Source organism: Montipora foliosa, chromosome 4, assembly GCF_036669935.1.
Source record: "Montipora foliosa isolate CH-2021 chromosome 4, ASM3666993v2, whole genome shotgun sequence".
In the NCBI taxonomy this organism is placed as follows: Eukaryota; Metazoa; Cnidaria; class Anthozoa; order Scleractinia; family Acroporidae; genus Montipora; species Montipora foliosa.
This window is the reverse complement of record NC_090872.1, coordinates 30075242-30092631: the sequence shown is the minus strand read 5'-3', so window position 1 is coordinate 30092631 and position 17390 is coordinate 30075242. Positions and strand designations below refer to the sequence as shown.

General features: G+C 39.6%; 1 protein-coding gene across 9 annotated transcripts in view; it reads right to left on the bottom strand.

Annotated features, from left to right (window-relative positions):
* Positions 1-370: 370 nt before the first annotated feature.
* LOC138000580 (tetratricopeptide repeat protein 28-like) overlaps positions 371-17390 on the bottom strand; it is a 39280-nt gene continuing 22260 nt past the window's right edge. For 7 of the 9 annotated variants that reach the window (XM_068847105.1, XM_068847106.1, XM_068847102.1 and 4 more), the window contains 2 exons: positions 3872-8093; positions 371-3151 (listed from right to left, as the gene is read on the bottom strand). In XM_068847105.1, coding sequence (XP_068703206.1) covers positions 3132-3151; positions 3872-8045 — 4194 coding nt within the window. In that variant the 5' untranslated portion in view covers positions 8046-8093 and the 3' untranslated portion in view covers positions 371-3131. Of the gene's footprint in view, positions 3152-3871; positions 8094-9961; positions 10190-17390 lie in introns of all 9 variants that reach the window. The other 2 variants (XM_068847104.1, XM_068847109.1) reach the window with 1 other exon arrangement.

Genomic DNA, 17390 nt, shown 5'->3' with positions numbered 1-17390 from the left:
TGCTTCACGGCCAACTTTTGCAAAAACGTAACCCTTCCTTGTACGTATAAACTTGCGACTCTATTGTTTTGTTATTGTTTTGTCATTGTTTCGTCAGAGTAGCCTATGTGCACTTGGGCGATGGTTAACAAACTTTAGCTGGGAGCCTGCCAACTGCGAAGGATAAAACTGAGGCATTCTACAACACTCTGATCAAAGCGATCGATACCCCTATGCCCACTCAGAAGGTCAAAGTTTGCTCCTTAGATAAGCCCTGGGTGTCGAGCAGAATGAAGGCGTTGGTCTACAGGAAACAATGGGCGTTTAAGACTCATGGCAAAGACTCAGCCGTGTTTAAGATGTATTGCAAAAGAAACTTAAGTCACTATCGAACAGTTCCAATCTGTATTAAGATTGCAGGATTTTCTCACGTATTCGTATAGCACATGTACAAAGGCGCGTACGAAACCTTGAACACCCTCTAATTTAAATTAAACACCCGAAAAGTTACATGGTTGAAATGTTGCTTTTGAAGTGAAGCAATTTGAAATCATCGCAGGCTTTAAAGTATATTTCACTAAGGAATTTTTTTTTGCTCAAAAGACATTAATGTTTTAGTTCTCTGAACATTTATAAACAACTTAACAAAAGGGCAATTCTTTTTTTTAAAAAAAAATAGGCATACCGATGAAAATCAGTAACTTTCGAGCATCTTTTTCAAAAGTCGAGCATTATTTAAGCACTTCTTTGCCATTTTTGAAGCACCATTTTCCAGTTTGCCAGCCCAATCGGGATAGACCTATCGTCAAATCATTTTTGGGCAAACTTCACAAGGCCAAAAAACTAGGAAACACAAGTCACCTTATAGCCTAATTTTTCATGATGGAAAGCTTAACTATCATAGATTTGTGCTATAAAAAAAACCACTTTAAATAAGACCTATTAGAAGAGAAATAACGATTTTTCCAAAAGTGTTGAAAATCGCGATTTTTGGCCAAATGTGATGTACCACAGGGTAGTTCCCTTGGTCCTCTTTTATTCTTTGCTCTGAACTTCAGGATTTTTGCTGATGACACAAATGTCTTTGTTTCATCACCTATTCGAGATCTTGAAAAACTAAATAACAGAGAGCTGGCTAAAATTAAAGAATGGTGCGATCTAAACAAGCTCTCTATAAATATTAAGAAAATTAATTACATGATTGTTAAATCCCCTAAAAAGAAATCAGGAAACATAAATGTTAAATTACCAAATAAAGATGAAAACAGTGAAATACGGACATGTAAAAACTAGCGATAAAAAGCTAAACTTCCGATGTTTCGGCGACCTCATGACGCCATTATCAAGGAGTTGGAAATGAACATGCGAGTTCATAACGGCCAACACTACTTTCCATCCCTAAAACTGACATTGGACATTTCGTAACAATTACACGACACATTATGATATATTAATATTGACAAGCTTACCGCTCTAAAAACAATGAAAACAAGCAGAATGACAGCTTTAGTTCAACAAGAAATAGCGTTTCTAAGCTATGCCGCACTGATCTACAGTATTTAGGTCTAAAAACCCCGTTGAAGAAGGTTAACTTTCAATTGTTTTGCTAGGTACTATTATGTCAATACTCTAAAAATTTCGACTTTCCGGGAGCTTGTCTCGTCGGTCTGGAGGATATCGGAAACCGCAAGGTGAAGCCATCGATCCGGGTTCAACTCTTTGCCTCGCCTATTTTGAATCTTCTCAGCTTGTTTAAAATCTTTGTTTCGTTGAAGTAAATTTGAAGTCTAAAGTACACTGTACGTCGTATAAGTTAATAAAAAGGGAAATATCAGTTTGAGGGATGGAAAGAAGTGATGACCGTTCATAGCAGGTACAAAATACTCCAAATTTGCATAAGTGGAGGAGAGCTAGACAAAGACTTTAGCTCGGATTAAATCTGTTTCCACGTTCAGCCGTGGTCGACGTGACTATGGTAGTGGAGAAGTAGACCTTAGACCTTACTCTCGATTTGGGGTGCACAGTTTAGGAGGTGGGTGCCCATCCTGCCCTCAGTTTTAACATGGAGAAAGGATGGAATGCTTCCCTTTTAATACCTTTGTCAACTCAAGAGTTACTGACCAACGTTTGCAATGGTGCGAAGTGGTATGAAATGACGTGACTCGGGTAGTCATACCATTTTTAAAATTCAAAAAATTTCCACAAGCATATGCATGGGCAAAGTCCCACCTCCCCAGGAGTTTAAAATGCACACAATTAATTAAGAGATCAGGCAACTTTTACCAAACACACCCTTTTACCTTCTAGAAGTTTTAAGAAATCGCCCATTTCATTGAATTATTTTGCATCGGTCCAGTCCTTCTGTGACAAAATATCACAAAATCAACATGTACAACTTTAAAGTAAAGAACTTTCCATTTGTTTGGTTCCAGGTCCTAGCAAGAGTCCATCACCTAAGAGTTAGATTTACCCATATTGTCCTAGTCCTCATCAACGTCAGAAAAGTGTCTGTTTTTTAACCACGTTTTGTGGGAAAATTAAGAATAAACAAATTGGCTAACTTAATGTTGTGCCCGATGCAAACCCTTTAGGTATTTGTTCCAGGAATGTGAACGCTACATTAAAATTTTTGTAATTTCCAAACATTTATACTTTACTAGGTTGTTTTTTAGCTTATAGACATTTGCCTTCCGAAACAATTAATTTGCTTATTTAGCTTTGGCCAACCTTACAGAAACACAGAAAATACACATTCCCCGAGACTGTCACTTAATGATATTGTAAATGGAAAGTTGGTATAGCAAGCTTAAGAGTATACATGTCACCTGAGGAACAAACCGCAAAAGCTTGGAGTTATTTTCAAGGGCCAAAATAACAAGACGGCTAGATCCTCAGTTATGGAAACAAACCCCTGATTTCTATCAAGTGATTAACTAATCCTGGAACAGATGCTTACAAAACAAGGCACAAATGTAAGGACTTGAACAGTATCTTAATACTACTGAAATCTCATGGTACTTTAACTATAATTGGCATGACATCTTGTGTCTGACAGCTACTGAGGTATCAATGATTGAATTGTTTTCAATAACTCGTATAATCGAAGAAAGGAAAAAATAACATATCGACGCATCGCAGTCCAAGTAAGTTTTTCACGTTTTGGACATCGTTTCTGAAAAAGAAAAACAAGGAAGAAAGAAAAAAGTAGTGGATTAAATGCAAATAACGAATTTCGTTCTGATTGACAAGTAAATAATATAACAATTATCTTAATTCATTAATTTAACTGTTTGTGCTAGAGTTAATAGCAACAATTCCTATTCACTGTTACTTTGACATGTAGACTTGAAGACCTCAATAACTCACTTCACTTGACATAAGCAATCGACAATCACCGATCAGTTTCACAGTCACTCCATCATAACACGGGCTCAAACAGCTAGCTATCTGGAGGAAGCTGAAGTAGCTGACTCGGTGAATGCAGACAATATTTAATTTAGGTATTAGCCAAAGCAGTTCCAGTAAAAATATCCACTCTGGCAACCGATTTTAAAGCCATTTCTTTGTGAAGAACGTACCTGCTCCTTTCGACAACTTCCTGGTTAAAAACATGTACAAAGTACAGCGATTCAGTCATTAAAGTTATATTTAAATAACTCTCAAAAAAGAAACGATCGTTTTCAATTTACAAAACATGTTTCGACATACTCATGTCATCTTCAGTTGCAAATGAGCTTTTCAACGGTTGAAAAGCTCATTTGCAACTGAAGATGACATGAGTATGTCGAAACATGTTTTGTAAATTGAAAACGATCGTTTCTTTTTTGAGAGTTATTGTTATTGTTACTCTGCTATCTTTACGTCCGTTTGGATATATTTAAATAGCACTTACCATTCTTTTCGTGTTCGAGCTGCCCAAACTCAAAGGTGACATCATCACCGATTAGCACAAATGGCGCCCAGTATTTTATGGCCGAATAATTCTTTGTCTCCTGAAGAGATTTCATAGCATGGTGAAGAGCTGTACTTGCACTTTTTCTATCTGCCAAGTGTTGGTAAAAACTCTTCATGAACAAGAAGGTCGCCTCGTCGTCGATTGCCCAGAGTGACACCAGTACAGACCGGGCACCAGCACACAGGAAAGCCCTGGCTATTCCCACAATACCCTCAGATTTTACCTCTCCCTGGCCACTATGACAGCAACTAAGCACAACCAGTCTTGCCTGAAGGTGAACTGCTTGAACATCGCTCAATGATAACATGTAATCTTCCTCTTCGGGGATCTTGGATGTGCGTTCGGGATTTGGTGCCAAAGCAATTTCTCCAGATGCGGCATCCCCATGTGCAGCAATGTGGATTAAGGTAACTGACTTGATTCTTCTCAGCACCTCAGCTTTGGTTGCATTTTTTCCTGTAAGAGGCACGGTCTGCAGAAGTTCTCCAATTATATCTACCTCCTTTTTCGCACAAGGCAGCTGTCCATACATGGGTTCACCAGTGCCGTAAGTGACTTCGCTCAAGCACGGATCGCCTACAAGCAGCACTTCATTCTTACTTTGGAAGTTATCAGGTGCCATAGTGATCAATTTTAAAGCAGTCAGCGAGGGAATTACACGGATCCTGACAGAGTCACTCATTGCAGAAAAAGGAGCCAGGCAAAAGTGTCCATCAGGAACAAACACTAAGTCATCGCCCCGGATCAAGTCCGCTATAGGACTGATTAAGACATCATACAAGGGCTGCAAAGAGTGCACAGAGAAGCTCAAAGACTGAAAAGTTTCTTCAACACTTTCCCTACTGCTCGAGAAGTCGCTGCCTTGTCTTTCAAGTGAACGATTCTCGCATCGCAAAACAACCCCTGCATTGATTTGTTCTAACGTACTTTTCATCAGAGACTTGGCAGTTCCATTTTCGATTTTCTTTTGTCTAAAATTTATAATGATATCATCTCTTAGAAACCAGAAGCTGATCGTGTTCCCTTCAAGTGCTGTGAAAACAGTTTGTGAAGGTAGATCTTGCATAACCAAAGAGATAGTTATCTTCATCATAGGTTTCTCATCAATGCTGTATTGCATTATTAAAATGTCTGCCAAAGCCTGTGCTCGTCCTTGCTCAGCAGCATACAACGCTTCATCAACCTCTCCATTCTTCAAGAGTGCTGTCCACAGAGTGGTGTACGCAAACCCCTTTGTGTCACGAAAGCTTATTTTCCATGCATCCTCTGACTGAAGAAGACGCCTAACTTCATCAAAATAATAAACGCTTAGACGACAGTAATTAAGAGCTTTGCTTAAGGAACCAAAAAATTCATGAATATGACCAATATGATAACATGCGATTGCCAGCCCTATTGGGTCCTCTGTTTCCTGGCAAATACTAAGATCTTGATGGTGGTACTCTATGGCTTGCTTGAAATTACCAAGACTTAGATAAGCGTTGCCGAGATTGCAATAAGCTCTTCCTTCTCCGGCCCTGTCCCCTACCTCTTTTGCAATACTAAGACATTGATGGTGATACTCTATGGCTTGCTTGAAATTACCAAGACTTTGATAAGCGTTGCCGAGATTTCCATAGGCCGTTCCTTCTCTGGCCCTGTCCCCTACCTCTTTTGCAATACTAAGACGTTGATGGTGATACTCTATGGCTTGCTTGAAATTACCAAGACTTTGATAAGCGTTGCCGAGATTTCCATAGGCCGCTCCTTCTCCGGCCCTGTCCCCTACCTCTTTTGCAATACTAAGACATTGATGGTGATACTCTATGGCTTGCTTGAAATTACCAAGACTTTGATAAGCGTTGCCGAGATTTCCATAGGAGGCTCCTTCTCCGGCCCTGTCCCCTACCTCTTTTGCAATACTAAGATCTTGATGGTGGTACTCTATGGCTTGCTTGAAATTACCAAGACTTTGATAAGCGTTGCCGAGATTTCCATAGGAGGCTCCTTCTCCGGCCCTGTCCCCTACCTCTTTTGCAATACTAAGACCTTGATAGTGGTACTCTATGGCTTGCTTGAAATTACCAAGACTTTGATAAGCGTTGCCGAGATTTCCATAGGAGGCTCCTTCTCCGGCCCTGTCCCCTACCTCTTTTGCAATACTAAGATCTTGATGGTGATACTCTATGGCTTGCTTGAAATTACCTAGACTTTTATAAGCGTTACCGAGATTGCGATAAGCTCTTCCTTCTCCGGCCCTGTCCCCTACCTCTTTTGCAATACTAAGACGTTGCTGGTGATACTCTATGGCTTGCTTGAAATTACCAAGACTTCGATAAGCCTTGCCGAGATTTCCATAAGCCGCTCCTTCTCCGGCCCTGTCCCCTACTTCTTTTGCAATACTAAGACGTTGATGGTGATACTCTATGGCTTGCTTGAAATTACCAAGACTTTGATAAGCGTTGCCGAGATTTCCATAGGCCGCTCCTTCTCTGGCCCTGGCCCCTACCTCTTTTGCAATACTAAGATGTTGGTGGTGGTACTCTATGGCTTGCTTGAAATTACCAAGACTTTGATAAGCGTTGCCGAGATTTCCATAGGCCGCTCCTTCTCTGGCCCTGTCCCCTACCTCTTTTGCAATACTAAGACGTTGATGGTGATACTCTATGGCTTGCTTGAAATTACCAAGACTTTGATAAGCGTTGCCGAGATTTCCATAGGAGGCTCCTTCTCCAACCCTGTCCCCTACCTCTTTTGCAATACTAAGATCTTGATAGTGGTACTCTATGGCTTGCTTGAAATTACCAAGACTTTGATAAGCATTGCCAAGATTTCCATAGGCCACTCCTTCTCTTGCCCTGTCCCCTACCTCTTTTGCAATACTAAGAACTTGATGGTGATACTCTATGGCTTGCTTGAAATTACCAAGACTTTGATAAGCGTTGCCGAGATTTCCATAGGCCGCTCCTTCTCCGGCCCTGTCCCCTACTTCTTTTGCAATACTAAGACATTGATGGTGATACTCTATGGCTTGCTTTAAATTACCAAGACTTTGATAAGCGTTGCCAAGATTTCCATAGGCCGCTCCTTCTCCGGCCCTGTTTCCTACCTCTTTTGCAATACTAAGATGTTGGTGGTGGTACTCTATGGCTTGCTTGAAATTACTAAGACTTTGATAAGCATTGCCGAGATTTCCATAGGCCGCTCCTTCTCCGGCCCTGTCCCCTACCTCTTTTGCAATACTAAGATGTTGGTGGTTGTACTCTATGGCTTGCTTGAAATTACCAAGACTTTGATAAGCATTGCCGAGATTTCCATAGGCCGCTCCCTCTCCGGCCCTGTTCCCTACCTCTTTTGCAATACTAAGACGTTGATGGTGGTACTCTATGGCCTGCTTGAAATTACCAAGACTTTGATAAGCGTTGCCGAGATTTCCATAGGCCGCTCCTTCTCTGGCCCTGTCCCCTACCTCTATTGCAATACTAAGACATTGATGGTGATACTCTATGGCTTGCTTGAAATTACCAAGACTTTCATAAGCGTTGCCGAGATTTCCATAGGCCGCTCCTTCTCCGGCCCTGTCCCCTACTTCTTTTGCAATACTAAGACGTTGATGGTGATACTCTATGGCTTGCTTGAAATTACCAAAACTTCGATAAGCGTTGCCAAGATTTCCATAGGCCGCTCCTTCTCCGGCCCTGTCCCCTACCTCTTTTGCAATACTAAGATGTTGGTGGTGGTACTCTATGGCTTGCTTGAAATTACCAAGACTTCGATAAGCCCTGCCGAGATTTCCATAGGCCGCTCCTTCTCTGGCCCTGTCCCCTACCTCTTTTGCAATACTAAGATGTTGGTGGTGGTACTCTATGGCTTGCTTGAAATTACCAAGACTTTGATGAGCGTTGCCGAGATTTCCATAGGCCACTCCTTCTCCGGCCCTGAAACCCACTTCCTTAAAAATGGCTAATGCTTCTCTGTAATTTGTTATGGCCTGATTAAAGTCAGCTGTGCCCTGATAGTATGTACCAAGATTGAAATAAGCCAAACCCTTGCCTTGCCTGTCTCCCTCCTTTCTTGCAACGCTAAGCTCTTGCATATGCCGCTCCAAAAGGTCCAACTCTTTATCCACCATTGCTGATAATCAAAACCAGGAAGTTTTTCTCAGAAATCTGGGGTGCACCTAGAAGATAAATGAACGAAAAGACAATAGGTTCAATGCTCTGAGTACAGGATGCTAAACCGGCACAGCAAGGTTAATTGAACAGTGAAGGAATAACTATCTTAAGCTAGTATTTTGAAAGAAATATACCTTTCTTCATCAGGGTTTCCCAAGGAATGATTTCGGCTAATGGCGACAGTTGTTACAGAATAAATACTTGAGCATTTAAAAGACTAAGAGCGTTTTATACAATAATAATCACCAAACATTAAAAATAGAAATTCTATTATGTAAATGAGGGAAAAACAGCCTATAGAAAAGCGATGGCATCCCATTTAATCTTTCTTATCGAAAGCTAATTAAAATTTCCTAACAGGAGGGGATGCCATTAAGAGTGTAATATTCAATTTTCTGAAATTGACGTCAAACTCATAATTTTTTATTTCATGTCTAAATCTATCCAATGTCGGAATTGCTTGTTTTTTCGTCACAATTTTTTTTGTCTGGATACCTGGTTACTCCATGTATTTTGATCCAGGGACTTTGAATGAGCTAATTGAACTGCTCGCACGTTTCCATTGAGAAAGGCTGCTCCTCAGGACAGAATTGGCTGTTTTTATACTAGAGATGCATAATCCGGTTATTCAAATTATGCCTTTCCCTCTCTTTCTCCATACGCCAAAATCATTTGTTGGGAAACCCTGATGAAGAAAGGCATTTCGAAAATTGGCTTAAGATAGTTATTCCCTCTCACTGCTCAATTAATCTTGCTGTGCCAGTTTAGCATCCTGCAGTCAGGACATTGAAACTTTTGTGTTTTCGTATTTCTCGGCGTTGTGTAAAAAAGTAGATCCGCAATGCGTACATGTGGTTGGTCTTAATAACCCTTTCACTCCCAATAGTGCCACTTATAGATTTTACTCTGTCTAACGCCAGACGATTTTACTCGTCAATGGGGAACCCCACGGGGCTGAAAGTGTTGAGTATGCTATTCGTTTTCATTTGGGTTCTAACCATTTACTATACTAGCTCTCTACGAACTTCATTGGCTTCCCATTGCCTATCGAATCAGGTTTAAGATTTAGGTACAGCGATTTGCCCATGGCATCTCGATCCGATTTGGAGAGGCAATAACAAAAATTGTGCCTGCCCACATGAATGGGCATCACACATAGCAGTGAAAGGGGAGCACGGATTAACCCTTAACACCGGCTAAATCCAAACTGGAATGTTTGAATCAGTACAGTTTTGACCAATAGGAATCAAATATCAAGTGGTGGCTTATCAGTACTGAATCAGTTGACTGTTTCATACCCTCTCCGCCAATCGTAATTCTTGTGATGACAAGTTGTCTGGCTCAAATCAAACCACAACTGAAGCAGTTTTGTCCGAGCCAATGAAAAGCAACCACGTTCCAGGGTTCTCCTTATTAGGCGGTAACTGGTAAAATCTACCGCTTGTAAGAGCACTTATTACCGCCTGCAAACGCTCAGAAGTCGCTTATCCGTTGCAGAACGTCCAACATTAACCAAATGCTTTACTGGTTTGAAAAGACCCCAACCAGTTGTGCTGAAAACTAGGGAGAGCCCTGTGTTCGTGCCAATTTTTTTTACACATTATTTATTCTTTAATTTCTTTATGAACATAAAGCAATCTTTGACTCACCGTCAATATTGAAACTGTTTGTGACCTTCAAGCAGACAATTTTCATACCGACTGCTAAATCACTGTTTAATTTATGGGAGCAAAAATGACTTGCAATACGGACTTGTTCCTTACCAGCCAAAACACAGTCAAGGCATGCTATTTTTTGAGAAAGCCGCATTACTTATAATTTTTACACACGCTCACAGATAATTAAAGAAAAAACAGCAATTACATGTACTTACTTCGCCCGTTGTGGATGAATGTTGGCATTTGCAGGCAGATCTGGATTTAATCCCAATCAAACAAACACTTATTAAGCCCTTAATGTACGAGCTCTTGCGATGAATTGCACGCCCCTTAGAACCTTTGTAATAAGAAACATCGACTGCTTTTCTTGCCGTGTCTTAGTCAAATTTTTTTTACATTCTGTAAATAATTATTTGCCTTGGAAGCCTTGCTTTAGCGGGGAACTAGAAAGGAAAAATAAAAGAACAAGGAGAAAAAAAGCTTTGAATCATTCACTGGTAAATTCAATTATTGTGATTGTGAATTGAATTACATTGTAGACACGTGCCCGTGACATTTGCGCTGATGTTGGTGTCATTTAAATTGGCGTGATGGATTGTTTTCCTTTGCTTATTCACTGATGTTGTCTGCCTTAGTTCCAGAAGCATATGAACAGTGATGCATATATATCTCTTTGCATATAGGTTCATATACCATAAAGTTGTCTCACTGATAACTGCGTCAAGTCTCGTGGACTTGTTTAGTTGACTGATTTAGTACGCGAAAAGCTTGATTGCCCAGAGAGCCTTCCAACTGATTCAGTCACACAACCCGACTTATTCAGTTGACCCAGAGAACAGCAAAAGTTACTGCGAGTGCGAGGAAAATCGTAGGGATGGTCTTCCGCTATTATCCGGCACTATTCATGTCAATAACTGATTCAGTTGTAAATTAATGGTAACCGGCTGATTCAGTTGGATCTTCTAACTCGAGAGCAGAGAAATGAAAAGGTGTCCATTGCCGGCTTGTCTTATTTGCTGAGAGCATTGGTCTATAAACCTTATTAACAGAAATTTATTTTTCACCTTGTTGCTCTTGTTCCCTACTAAAGTGAATCAGTTGACTGATTTCGTACAGTTAGTCACAGTAACTTAGACGCCGATTTATACCCAGAGAGCCTTCCAACTGATTCAGTCACCCGGCCAAACTTATTCAGGAAAAACAAGTGCTTCTATCTTTCAGTCCGTAAAAAACAGCAAAAAAGAGGATCTAAATAATTATGTTCAGTGAAAACCGGTCGAATTGTTGCCCATGAAAACCTGCACGTTTCCGATATGACAATTGGAAAACAAACTGTTCAATAATCCCCAAGGAAAAATTCGGAAATTTATCTGCCATTTCTGCGGATGATGGCGTGAGCTTTCGTTTGTTCCGTGCTTTGTACTCTCATAAAGCACAGTGTTTAAACCAACGAGAGCAGGCGTTATATAGAAACTTTATTATACTATATAATTTTATACTAGTATTATGTATAATTTATGTAATATTATTACATAAATATCATAGTAATAAAAATAATAAGTAAAATAAGAAATACATGCTCCCTCACAGCCGTACAGCCACCTTGCGCAATTTTTTTGTTTCATGACGAGACGCAAGTGGGTCTGAACTGGAAGTACCCGATTTCTGAATCAATTAAGTTGTGGTTTACTCAGTAATGACTCTTCTGTCAACAAAGAGGGGTAATAGGATTAACATGTCAGTTATCTAATTTAGCCTTGACGATTAACATGCATTTCTGTCATTTGAGAATAAGCCATTTTGTTTGTTTCAATCACATGAGCATGGCACGGCCACATTGATCATTGCGATTTTCTTGCGCGGGCTAAGACACCGCGTAAGGTTATTCACGATTTTCTTGGGTACAGAGCGCGTAGTTGTTAGATCCAAGAAAAAAAGTGGTATTTGTTAAGAAACATAGGTTATGGAGACCATCTGAGCTGCTGGTGCGCTTTCCAGAGGAATTTGCTCGGTAGATGGAGCTCCGTTTGAAGGGAAAACGTCTTCAGCAGATAAAATCGTTGCTTCATCGTTTGGATTAATAGCTGTATTCCTTCGTCATACACCGGATTCGCCACTGTATCAAGATGAGATATTTGAACGGCTAAGAGAATTTTTAAACAGTCTTGACCTTAGCCTTTGCGGAGATCAAGTTATCGGTGCTGGCTGGCTGACTCCACCGAATTGCCGTTTGCAAATGCCATTGTCATCTCACATCAAATGGACAATGATACTGGCTGCGTCTTACTAACCCCGCCAGACAGCTGTTCAAGTAAGGTAAGTTGCAATCGAGCCATTTGTAGTCACGTAAAACTGGGGCAAAATGAAAGGAAAATTCGAAAAGAAGTGTCTGATGTTTATTTTTCGCTGAAAATGTTTGTTCGCGATAAATTTTCAGGATCCAGAAAGCTTATTTCACATTAAGAGCCTTGTAAACGTTCTTTTCAAGTCTTACGACAATTGTTATTTTGATGAAAGCAACAGACTTTCGTATTTTATTTCCTAAGCTTATTGTTAATTGACGATTCAATACCTACTCAATGTACTACGTCTCCGAACATGAAGGGTTGCCAAGGTAAAGATATCAACACCCCTGGAAAAAAAGCATGGTTAAGACTTGCTTATTGCCTTTTTTTTTCTAGATCACCTAGAAATCGTGATGATGTGGAGTTTTTACTCGAAGAAGAACTGAGCAGTCCAGCTTTATGAATTGACTGTCTTAAAGATGTAAATAATATTAATGCATTAAGAAGTTATGGCCCTGAATCCTTCAATTGTGATAGGCTCACAGAAATGAAGAACAAACAGAAAGTGGAAAATACAATGTTGATGTCATGTGTGTGAAAGTAAAATTGAAGCTTTCTTTCTAAATACTTATTGCTATGTGACTCTCCAGAATGTAATTATTCATAGATATGTGGCTTTCCAGGATTTAATTCATTATCAATGACATTTTAGAACACATTACTTGTAGCTTGAGCCTAAGACTTGTGACTTTCTTTAGACAATAATATAAACGTCTGTCAAATTTCCATCATTTGAGGCTTTAGTATATCAAGTAGGAAGTAAATACATGTAGAATGTAGTCAGTCAATATTTTACGACAAAGGTATCAATATTATTATTGCTTTTAGGTCAAACAAAACGTGGCATTCTGGCCAATCTTGATGAAATTGGGGAATATTCTCTTCCAATATTTTAAATCTCTTCTGCATAACTTAATTGATCAGTTTTCAGCTAGAACTGGTGATGTTACGAGTAGGATCCATATAGACCATCGTAGTGTGCAACTGTTGCTTTTAAAAAATCCTTTCCTATTGTGAAAGCTTGGTTACTGATGAGGTTGACAGTGGCATACAGACATATCGTCGGAGTGTGCAACTATTGACTTTAAACATTTTTGTCCTATTGTAAAAGCTTCGATACTAATGTGGTTGATAGTGGCATCCAGATGTGTCGTCGGAGTGTGCAACTATTGACTTTTAACATTCTTGTTTTAATGTAAAAGCTTGGTTACTAATGAGGTTGATAGTGGCATCCAGATGTGTCGTCGGAGTGTGTAACTATTGACTTTTAACATTCTTGTCCTATTGTAGAAGCTTGGTTACCAATGCGGCTGACAGTAGCATCCAGACGTATCATCGGAGTGTGCAACTGTTGACTTTAAACAGCCCTATCCTGATGTAACAGCTTGGTTACTAATGATGATGTCTGAAATATTGGTTAAAGTTACTAATATTCATTAAGGCTTTTTGCCCACCTGTACTGCATCAAATCGAGAATAGCTTTTGGTAGCACTAATTTTGAATTGGAGTTATCTGTTTGTTTTTGTCTGCAATTTACAACATTTCTATAAGTAAATCACGTTAATCTGAGTAAAAACCAGGTGTGTTTTTAGGCAGTGATAAAAAACAACCACACCTGCCCGGATATGTTATTCTAGGAAGAATGTACTGAGTACATATTAGAGGATGATAATTATTGTCCCCTCATTATTACTTTTTTATTTCTTTTACAGCGGCTATTTTAATTATTCATGACTGAGTTAAGGAAATGAAGAATCAAACTGGGTTAAAATTATTTTAACCTAAATTTCATTTTGAACTATGACAATGATGAGTTTAATCGAATGCAAACTGATGAGCAATTTGCAGACAAGCAATACAATATTTGTCGATGAAAACGAAATGAGGTGTCCCAAAAAAGAAGACCCGAAGACCCCGAAAACACGAAAAAGTAACCCGAAACCCAAAATTTGGCTAACCGTAGGCCTTAAGTTGGATTTTTGAGTTACCTCAAGCGAAGTTCAAGTCCTTCATTCCCTACAACCTGTTTCAAAGTGAAAGCTGGGCGATCCGCCATATTTAGCGGGGTAACCACTCTCCACACGTGGCCGGACATCTTTATTTCCCGTCGGATGTACATGGCCCTTTTACACTCTAGTCTAAAAACCAACTTTAGGCCTAGGGTTTGAGTTACTTTTTTCGAGTTTTCAGGGTCTTAGGGTCTTCGTTTTTGAGACACCCAACGGAATGCCTTTTTTATAATGTACTTTTTGAAGCAGTATTACGAAATAGCGAGAAATTAAAAAAAAAAACCAACAACAAATACCAGTAATCTCGCAATCTGATTGACTAATTAAAGTGCACCTAACCCCAAAATATTTTTTTCGCTAAATTGAATCTTTGCACCTGTTCGAAACGCATTGCGGCCATCTTTTCATTTTTCTAACAAATCCTGTCATTTTGTAGGCTTCGAAAGTTGCGAAAAACCAAGCATCTTTTGTTCATGACCGAGTCAGAAGGGGAGTGGGTCTATTCCTGATTTGACGTCACAATCTACTTTGCATGCATTTTTACAGAGTTAATGCAATGTAAATCAGTTTGTGACCCACTCCTCTTCTGACTCGGTCGTGAACAAAAGATGCTTGGATTTTTGCAACTTTCGAAGCCTATTAAATGGCAGGATTTGTTAGAAAAAGGAAAAAATGACCGCAATGCGTTTCGAACAGGTACTAAGATTCATTTTAGCGAAAAAAATATTTTGGGGTTAGGTGCACTTTAAGAGTCTTGACAACGCTGTTCGCGTCATTTTGGGAAATAAACCAATCATATTGCTAGCAAGTTTTTGACAACGTTTGCTCTTTCTTTTTCTGATCTTGGGCACGCTCTGAAACAAACATTTACTTTGACGTTGAATGAGTAAACTCGAATTCCAAACTCGAACCTGCCTTCCTCCTTGACTACTGTGGTAAAAAAGAAATAGAATGTAGTTCAGAGGTGTCTGTACTCCTATCGACAACGATATTAGTCATCACAGGTCAACATTGTGACCACTGCGATGAATATCGTTGTCGATAGGAGTACAGACAATGCTGAACCACACTATTCGATGTATTATGTTACCGAGCAAAATTAAAGACGAAGACGTGGTTTCGCTGCATATAATTTGGCAAGTGTTTAAATTAATTTACGCATTGGTGTAGTTCCTTGAGTTTACATCTAAAAAGCGAGATTTTTTTTTTGTGGGCAAGTATCGCTAGCCAACGCTAAAACAGTGGACAAAAGCCATATTAGTAGTATAAGTGCTGCTCAAGGTATCGTTATGAACTGCCTTTAGCTCTTTTCGCGTAGTTTAGAAGCAATAGACAAGTAACAGTTGGCCGACAGTTGGGCAACAGTCGGCCGACTGTCGGCCAACAGTTGACCGACAGTCGGCCGACAGGTTTTTTGGGGAGCTCTTCTTCACAATTACCGTACTTCCTAATGTCATTTAGGTTCTGCAAGTTTTTAATACGTGGCATTTAGACCCACCAAGTAATTAAAAATGAAACCGTGGTTTAGCTGCGTCGAAATATATAATTGACGGGAAAAGTAATGATTGTATGTACTGGCGTATTAAAAGTACAAAGATAACGAAGTGCATTAAGAAAATGTTGCTTCTCGATTTGTTTTATCTCCTCAAGTCGCGATCCACAGTTGAGAATTTCACTCAAGTCAAATCAGGACGTTTGTCTGATGGCATGAGAGACTTGTTGAGAGTGGTGACAGAGATTAGATACTCCATTACTTTTAGATAGAAGCATGAAATTGTCTTAGATTCCTTTTGGAAGAGAGAGAGACCCTTCAAAGTTCCCCTCAGTTTGGCACCCGAGTTAAACAAAGGCGAAAGGCAGAGAACAAAAAGTGACATTTTTCCCTTTGGATACACGCTTACGCGTGTAAGTGTAAGTGTATTAGTATTCGCATAATTTTTATTATCTCGCAGCTTTTCTCAACTGTCAACCCTTTGTCGTTGTTATGTAAATTCCTTTCTTTGGACAAAATATAAAACCCGAAAACCAACAACCATATGAGTCTCTAATATAAAGATCCTGAGTCACGTCCGAACGTGGTACGAACGTCACTCAACAATTAACATGTAATAGCCACGTGCACCGTTTAGAATAGCTCTGTTGTCTTCCATCGTTAAAGCTCTAATTCTCATGTGTCTGCTGAGTGAAATAAACGTCAACCAATTTCGTTAACAAGACATTTGCTTACAGCTTAAAGGCAGACTTTAACGCCTTGGTCTTACAAAGTGTTACATTCACCACTGTACCGAGTTTCAATTATAAAAGGAATGCGGGGACAAAAACCCCGCATTCCATCAGGATACTTCCAGATAGACCCCACTGCGTCTCGTCATGCTTGAAAAAATATTTTAATCACATTTTCTGAATGAAACTTGCACCTAGATTAAGAATAAATTTCGCTCTCTCTCTCTGAACTTTAACGAACAAGAAATCCTTTCCAACCTACAAGACATACACGGTGTGGTGGTCTGCGGGTTTTAGAGAATTATATTGACCACAAGCATGCTAATTCCGTTGTATGTGTCGAAAACACTGATGTATAAACTATCCAGAAACTAGCGCGTGCGTGTCAAGGTGGCTCAAACCAGCTTCAACCATTTTTGAGGGAATGTCTCATTAGACGGACTAACTCTATAACGCTGTTTCACTTAACGGCAATGTTATGGTACCACATGAAACCCTGCCAATAATCGTTAAACAAGATGCACATGTTACTGTGACGTAATAAATTACCATGGCAACAGAAGAACCATCTAAAAACGCCCTATATTTTGTGTTAAAGCACTTAGTATCTCAAAAACGAACTAAAGTGTCCCCCATTTTTTATTGCTGAAAAGTGATTAGCAGGCTAAGATGAAACTCTTTGCAAAGTGAAAAAAAAATCTGGAGCAGATTCAGAGCCACATTAAAATTTCCCAATTGTGAAGGTGGCTATGAATCTGCTGCAAAGAATTTTTTTAAACTTTGCAATGAGTTTTGTATTAGCGTGCCAATTACTCTCCAGCAATAAAAAATGGGAGTCACCGAATTTTTTTTTGAGATATTCGCGTTTAAAGATAAAATATAGCGTGCTTTTCAGTGGCTATCTTGTTTTCATGGTAACTTCGCCACTGTGCTACAACTTCGGTTATAAATAGTTGAAATTTCGCTAGAACAGCAAGTCAAGCGCAAGTCAAGTTTTTAAAACTGAGCAAAGGTTAATCCGTACTCCCCTTTCACTGCCATGTGTGATGCCCATTCATGTGGGCAGA